Source organism: Atractosteus spatula, chromosome 25, assembly GCF_055471065.1.
Source record: "Atractosteus spatula isolate fAtrSpa1 chromosome 25, fAtrSpa1.hap1, whole genome shotgun sequence".
NCBI lineage: Eukaryota > Metazoa > Chordata > Actinopteri > Semionotiformes > Lepisosteidae > Atractosteus > Atractosteus spatula.
This window is the reverse complement of record NC_142730.1, coordinates 3,724,596-3,733,028: the sequence shown is the minus strand read 5'-3', so window position 1 is coordinate 3,733,028 and position 8,433 is coordinate 3,724,596. Positions and strand designations below refer to the sequence as shown.

General features: G+C 40.6%; 1 protein-coding gene across 1 annotated transcript; it reads right to left on the bottom strand.

Moving 5' to 3' along the window:
* Positions 1–420: 420 nt before the first annotated feature.
* Positions 421–8,076, bottom strand: etfb (electron transfer flavoprotein subunit beta). Its single transcript, XM_088905341.1, has 7 exons — positions 7,947–8,076; positions 6,169–6,327; positions 4,999–5,157; positions 4,321–4,383; positions 3,181–3,339; positions 2,080–2,262; positions 421–1,353 (listed from the first exon to the last, which is right to left on the bottom strand). The coding sequence occupies exons 1-6, from the start codon at positions 7,998–8,000 to the stop codon at positions 2,092–2,094; spliced, it is 765 nt and encodes a 254-aa protein (XP_088761467.1). The 5' UTR covers positions 8,001–8,076; the 3' UTR covers positions 421–1,353; positions 2,080–2,091.
* Between the last annotated feature and the right edge of the window lie 357 nt (positions 8,077–8,433).

Here is an 8,433-nt window from a genome sequence, read left to right as displayed (position 1 = left end):
TATGACTCCCCACCATGAACTATAACCCTTCTGGTCCTTGACTACCAATACCATTGCTATTCCCTGGGGTTCTATACCTATTGTCAACTAGTATTTTAATAAGAATTTTACAGTAGTTAACAGTCGTGGAATATTTCCTATATTTATTTTGTCTCTTTTTTTCAGTTTTATTGTGAAGCAAGGTTTTATAGAAAGTATTACCGTTCAGTTTTTATACATTCAAAGTATAACCATTCAGTGAGCGTGCTTCAGTTTTCTAGATACAATATTTCCTATATTTATGTACACTTTTGATCATTTTAGCTGTGAATGAAGGAACAAAGGTGACAAACAGTACAAAAGTCCTGTCTTGAATACACTTGAGGTAATTTGTTACTTAAAAAATGTAATAGAAGTAACCAAAGGCACAGAAAAAAATGATCAATTTGAATCGTTTATTTTTTTCTTCAGAGACAGAAACTTGCATCAACTACTGATATTGTAATATTTTAAGTTAAAACACAGGTGTCCACCATATACCAGGTCTTAATCTCCTTAATGGAAAAAGAACTAGTAAGCTTTATGTGATTAAGAGCTTGGAGGTGAAACTATTACATGATCATTATCATAACCCCCAAGAGATTCTGAAAATCTCCTTTTTAGATTTCTTAAAGTTCTACAGCTGTTTCAGTGAGGTAACTGCAATTTTAAATTACAGGTTACTGTTGTCTCTTTTGATTTCCCTTGTGAAAATCAATCTAAAAGAACTGTTTATTACAATACTTGCACTTCAGAAGAAAAAAAAATCAACTAGTTACCAAAAATCCCTCTTGATTTTTAATGTTTTTTTGGTGTTTGGGAGGGTTGTAAACACAATGACAAATGGACATGTTACACCCCCATCAGTAGTTAAAACATGAAGTTCGACACAAATTAAAAATGGGATGATAACCACAGAGAGAATAATTCCTTGTAGTCCTACATGATATGCTGGAACCTTGCTTCTTGCTCTTTAAAAAGCTTCACAGATTAAAACGTTCTACACTGATTTTTAATGAAAGCATCGATTCAAGCCTGGAATCAGGAATGCCTTTAAAAACCCAACAAACTGTTTATTTCATCATTGACAAATGTACAATCAAGATAGAATTAGGCGCTTGTGTAGAGCTAGGAGCTCCTCTGATATAGGTGCTCTTGAGCTGCACCGTTAAAAGATATCAACAGCTGTCATCTCTCTTAGGGGCGTCGCTGGCTCGGAAGGAATTACAGGGGCTCCTGGATTCTGCCCAGCGGAACAGCAGGAAATGGTCTAGCATAACGTCCTTTACTCTCCTCCTGGGTTCCCACCATAGGAGCTCCTGATTGCAGAGTGCACTGAGAAACAAGAAGCACAACCCAGGTTTAAGAACAGAGCTTGACCCATTTTTTTAAATAACAAGCCACAGTTTGGGGGTGAAGAGAAGGTGGAATGGCGAGGTCATTCATGCTAGTGGCATAGTGAATGCACAATGCTTGGGTCAGGAGCAGAATATGTAGGAAGAAAAAACGTGAAACAACCGATGATTCCCAGGCAGTCCAAACTGTACCCTGCCATTTCTGACTGAACTGTAACTGTGTAAAAGGTTTGCTGCCTTTTGGTCCATTTCCAGTCCTATCATTTCAAACCCAGGCATCATAAGGTGTGCATTAGTAATACTAAATTCACATGCAACAAAAAAAAAATGGAAAGTAAATTACAGCATGAAGTAGAAAAAACACAGGGTGGTTTAGTTTTAAACTAATTTAAGCTTGTATGTTACTTTACCAGTTAGTAGAACAGGTGCAAAAAAACAAATAAATCTACTCAAGGGATTGGTTGGTTGTTGTGCTCCTACTGATCATGACTTAATTCCACAATTGGAACCCTTTTATCATCTTTAAAAATCACATGCCATCTGGTGGCTGAAGTCAGCCTTGCTCCTTGTCTTTCAGCAGAGTTGCCCGACTATAGAGTCAATTCTATAGCCACTTAACAAAAGAGTGAGGCTGAACTCATTCCATTAAAAAATGGTAAACAAGGTACATTTTCTGGATCCTTTTTTTTTTTTCACGGCATCATACCCTGTCAGTGGCCTATATCCTGCTGGCATTCCTCAGCTTGGTGACTAGATCCTCCACCGTCTCCACCTTGACTCCAGCTTGTCTCTGGGGCGGCTCTTCCACGCTCAGGATCTCCAGGCGGGATGTCAGATCCACACCCAGGTCAGCCGCTGTCACACACTCCATCTTCTTCTTCTTAGCTTTCTGAAGGGAGAGGGGAGAAGGATGTTTTGGGGCTTGTGAATTACACATGACACCTGCTCATCAGAAACAGGTAGAAAACGGCTGCTCAACTTGGCTGTGGAATGTCTGACCAAGGATGAACAAATGTATTCAAAATGTAGCTGTAATTCTCGGAGCAATACTGCCCGCCCTTGCTCGGGACCACTCAAAATCTTAAAGGGGAACTGCTGCCCCAATTTCTCAGACCAGTTCTTAAATCTTGGCAACAAAATAAATTCATTGATGTTATAGAAACATTTAAGTCGTGAACCTTGTGAAAGTCGCCATGTCGTCTCAAACTCGCATTCGATTTCCCACGAATTGTGACACAGTGCAGCCCTTTCCGCTCACTAGTCACTGTAATGACGAATGTAATGCGATGTAGGAGCGAATACGTACGTAGGTTGCACAGCAGACATTTCACTGCAGAAATGGTCCAATGTGATCTGCACGCAGAGTTAACAAGTAAGCAGTATTTATCGGCAAAACTGTCTTGAAATCAAAAGCATCGGATTAAAGAGGTGTATTTATAAACTTGCTTGTTTACAAAAAGGACCCTGGCGTCCTGGCCAAAATATCCCCCTGGCCATTACCAATCATGACCTTCTAATAATCCCCGTCTCTGAACTGGCTTCATCCCTCTGCTTTCCTCCCCACTGAGAGCTGGTGTGTGGTGTGATGTACTGGCACACTCTGGCTACCGTTGCATCATCCAGTTGGGGCTACATATTGGTGATAGTGGAGGGGATCCCCATTACCTGTAAAGCGTTTTGTGTGGAGTGTCCAGAAAAGTGCTATATAAGTGTAAGGAATTATTACTACCTTCATTATCTATGGTATGAATCAAATGATTTATGTGCTTAGCAACGCCCGTACTCTACACTGCAGATGCATACTGACCATGATATTTGGCAGGGTGGCATAGCGGGGCGTGTTGAGGCGCAGGTCAGCAGTCACAACAGCGGGCATCTTGATCTTAATGGTCTCCAAGCCCCCATCGATCTCGCGGACGACCTTCAGCATGTCCCCTTCCAACACCACTTCGGAGGCAAATGTTCCCTGGAGGAGCAACAAAAAGGTGTCTTTATTTTCTGAATTCAAACTGCTCATCTAAAATAGAAAGATCTAACAGTCAAGACAGCAGCAGATATAAGATGCCTGTCTGAGGACTTCATCCAAACAAAATTAAAAGATGAGAATTAGAACAAAGCACATTGCACCCAACTGTAAAGAGCATTATGGGATTCAGTTTGGCTTGTTCTAGGTCACCACCAGACATCAGCAGAACAAAAAAGTACATTCCCCCCCAAGGTAACAGGACTAACAAATGTGGATGATATTAAAATAAAACAGTGGGATTTTGTGCCATTCAGTGACATTCATTTGTAAACCTTAAGGAATCCATTGATAATTAATAATAAAGTAATGACTAGCCAGAGTGGTTTAATTAAGAAAAATGCCCTTATGTACTAAGGTTTTGGTACTTGGGGTCCCGGCTGAGGGGGTCAAGGTCTGTTTTGTTCAAATCAAAACTGTTTTCAAGTTGAAAAATAATGTTTCAGCCTAATACAAACTATCCTGGAAATGTCCTCAGTCACTGGTTCAGTTGCACTGCATGTACCAAACTTGATCTTAAACGTTAGACACCTACAAGTGAAAGGGGCATTCTCTCGTGTGCATTTTCAGAATTACTGAAACCTCTGGGATACCAGAACATCGTCAAGTTCAGAGAGGTTAATTCGGCCTTTTCAACACAATTACAATTACAAACAAGAAGAGGCCATTCTAGGCTATTTGGTAGTTAACTTATCCAAGGATGTTGTCCAGCTGTTTCTGGGTGCCACGAGGTTGATATCAATTAGAAATACCGTTGGTCTTTTCTTTTAAAGCTGAAAGCAAAATATGCCCCAAAAAGAACCCTGAAATAATTTAGCTAGTGGTTATCAACTCAGCTAGAGCTGAAACCAAAGATCACAGTAAAATCCCCCAGGAACAGTGGGGGCTGCTGATGTATAATATCATAACCGGAAGTCAATCTACCTGAGACCAGTCCAGCAGGGCAGCGGTCATCTGTCCAGTCTGATTGCAGTCATCGTCAATTGCCTGAAGAGGACAAAATCAGTGGTCAGCCAAGATTAAGAGCTCAAGGCTTCCCAAACACACAGCAGCAGTAAATGAAGGATCAGAAATGTGATGCTATTCTGCAATGAAAAGTATTTTCGACAGCGGAGCTCCTACAAACTTTACACTACACAGTTCCACTATTGCGTAAAGTGACCATGACTACATGAAATCTACAAAACAAAGAACTAACATAACATTAAAGGGAAAAAAGTCCTTTATCCACCTATGAATGGTTTGCACCAGATAACATTTCAGACTAATCTCTTTAATAAAAACACAGCCTTATTTAAGGCTGATGAAAGACACACAAGAAGCCCATTCTTGAGTTAAGTGGTTCACCAGGATTGAGCTTATCCTCTTATCTTTAATGTTAGACTCAAAATGAATGAGTACTCCAACGATAAGACACTAGTCCATTTCTAGGTATTCCTAGCAATAATGGAACCCATTTCACAGAAAATGGGCCCTTGCACACTGCTGTTATCCAGTCCAAAGTGGGGACTCTGGTCAGTAACCTGGAGCCTTACTCGCTGTGTGCTGAGAGACGCCACATAAGTGTACGTTGCAGTAATTATTTTGTATAACTGATCTTACCTGCTTGCCAAGTACTACTAGAGAAGCGTTTTCTTTCTTCGCTAGAGCTGCCAGAATCTTAGAGACCTGCAGAGGCCCCAGGTTGTCATAATCCTTCCCAGAAACCTCCACATGGATCCCTCTGTCAGCGCCCATTGCCAGCGCTGTGCGGATGGTTTCCTGGGGAGGACAAGGAACCTTCACAGAAGGAACCTCTGTCTTGTTCTCAGTTCCATGGCATATCCTGTGCGTACAGTCCACACCTGAGCTAGAGTGGCTCAGAAGACCATTTTACATTAACTCCCCTCCACCCTAATGGTACCTTCAGTTCTGAGTGAGCCTGGTTTAGTAGAGCAACAGAGACTTATGAAGAAGAGATCACTTCTATTTTACCTTTTATACTGCTCTGCCTGCAGGTTGGTAAACGTACACTATTTCCCCATCTTCAAGCACTCATCATGATGTTAATCAGGTTTTTACCTTGACATGCAGCTCTACACGCCAGCTGATACCAGATCAACGGACAAGCAGTGAACAAACCCGCAACCCTTATATAAGATACAAGATGCTGATTACTAACCCTATCTTAAACTTTGTAAAAATTAAACAATTCAACATGTGAAAATACAGATGCATTTACAAAGCCCAGTCCTGTGAGGCTGTTTTTGGCAGCTTCTAGTGGTGGCCCCATTGCTACTCCAGTTTGTTTGGTATGTAACCACCTAATCCTAGAAGAAAAATAATTATCACTATAATTTTATTTTGCGGATGCCTTAATCCCAGGATTTAAAATGATGAAATAAGAGTAATTTCCTCCATTTTTTCTCTCAAATACTCTGTGCAAAGTTCTCTCAGAAAGATGCTGAATTTCAAGCCACAGCTCACAAGAGAAACCAGGACATCAGATTCAAGAACATAGCTGGGTAGCTTGTTACAAACTCCCAAATACCTTTGTGTAAAGACATACCTCTCCTGTTCTCAGTTTTAAATGTTTTTCCTTATAAAGGAGGCTGAACACGACTCTCTCACACACAATCAAGATCTCAAAAGTCGCTCTCCTTAAAAAAAAAAAGTCTGGCAAACATCTGGTTGGTTACAACTTTGCTGGACTCACCCTGACCCCCGCATGGTCCCACAATAAGAAGACGGGACATGAATGAGGGGGTCAAAGGTCATGAAGCGGTGGCATACCTGAACCTGCTGGGGCCCACAGCTCACGGCAATGACCTCGTTCACCAGCTTCTTCTCCTTCAGCCTCACCGCCTCCTCCACAGCGATTTCACAGAACGGGTTCATGGAGTGCTTCACCCCATCCGTGACAACCCCCGTCCGGTCCGGCTTCACCCGGATCTGCAAAACCAAACCGCCGGTGAAAGGTCAGAGGTCAGAGTCAAGCAAAGAGCCTGGAACACCAGTCTTCTGGGATTAAAAAAAAAAACATTCTTTTTCTCAGTATCACTTCCGAGTCTGAGTATGGGCTATCAAATAAATAAGGAAACAAATCTCAAGTAAACATAAGGTAAGAAAAGTCTAGGACAGTAAACAGAAAAAAGAAGGAAAGATGGAAGAAAAAGACGAAAGAAAAAAAATATACTTATGCAAGTGGTAAATTTCACTTTGCACATTTTCTTTGCAGGCTTTGCTGATATTCGTACTTCATCAAATGCAACAGTCTTCAATTTGTTCATCACGGTTTTTAATTAAAATGTTATTCAAAAACAGGACAGGTTAAATTAAAAGAGTATACATTTAACATCTGCCAATTCCACACAAGAGCTAAGGAAGTTACGTTAAACAACAAGGGACAAGAGGTAGAGAAACAGGAATTAAGGAATAGTGTCACACAAAACAGGAGATGGATTTAATATGTAATTAAACATCACCAGGACATAGGGGCTGTAAGGGAATAACCAAATAAAATGAGAAGGAGCAGAAGCAGAAAAATCAGACGCCTAAAGATATAGTGTTTTAAAAGCATTAAGAGACTTCAGGAGAGGTTAGAATGAGGTACCTGATGTTAGAAATCTTACAGAAAAAATTGTAGAGAAGTGTTGCATATACTGTACTGTATATGCTGACAAAGGTTAATATTCATTACTTCTAGTTCAAGATACACTTGCTTTTTTTGAGTGGATAAATTTTTTTCTCTTGAAATGATCAATCTCAATGTTTTAGTAAATACAGGTTATTTCATTTTTATTCTTAAAATGCACACGCGTGTAAGTGGAGACATGAATGATAATTGTCTTAAGGCGGAACTTAAGCAACACAGCGCACTGTAGAATTTACTTATTAATCACGAGCTGAATTTTGGGTTGCTTGTACAGAGCAATACTAGGTTACATATACTGTAGGATGATAATTTCAGAATTGGCAATGCATTTGCTTTGCATAGTTAACGACTGTGCACTAAAATGACACTATTTTAGTGCACAGTCTAATTTAGACTAAGGTGTTCCTTACCTACTTTTTATCAGAAATGACAAAAAAAAGTAGTTAACACAGACTACTGAAGTTGCTTAAAATTGCAAACCTTCACCAGCATAACCATACAGTATATATATATAGTAGTTCAAGTGGGGAGCTGCGTCAGCATGCGTAGGCTGCAAAGGAACAAGTAATAGGTTTATTCCATGTTGAAAAGAGAGTTTCGGCTGTGAAGCCTTCTTTGGGTGTAAGGGATATGGTATATATTCTATACAGTATATATTCTGTTCTGTGTCTGAGTTACTTAACTCATTCCCCGAAAACTTCCATTAACCGTCTGCAACGTGCAATATAAAGTATAGCGTTAGAAAACTGAACTCAACTGATAACCGATTTTCATGTCACATTCGTGTGAGATCTGATTACAACTTGCAAGCAAGACCTGACCTTGTCCCTTTAACGAAAAGCCTGAAGGCTAACTGAAGACCAATCGAAAAATAAAAAATCTCTCCATAGTCTGAGAGAACTGAATATAATTGTACCTTGACTGCGTAGTCAATAACCCGCTTGACACCAACCAAAACCCGAGATGACATTTTGAACCTGACAAAAACAACTCCTGCACTCTTCTTCGGACAGGAGAAGGGAGACGGACGGATTTCACAGGGACACCGGGAAAGAAAAGTAGGGGAGTGGGGAGGGCTTAGGAACTCCCCCACGGTAAACCAATTATAAAGCAGACTTTCGATTTATAGCCAATGGGAAAGCGTGACCAATAAGGAGAAAGCGCAGGTCCTTTTACTGCGGTGCAGAAACTAAAAACAGATCATTTGAGTTCCTATGTGGCGATTGCAAGAAACTGGGGCAAAGGTTCACAGACTGTTACAACAGTGTGCTGTGCCAGGCTGGACGGTATCTAGCGGGATATTTTCTGCATGTTCTGTCGCAGCAATGTGAGGAAATAAAAATGGTCACAAAGGTGAATTCTGTTCAGTGTACTGTTGCTAAGGATCTGCGACTGTGGCTGGA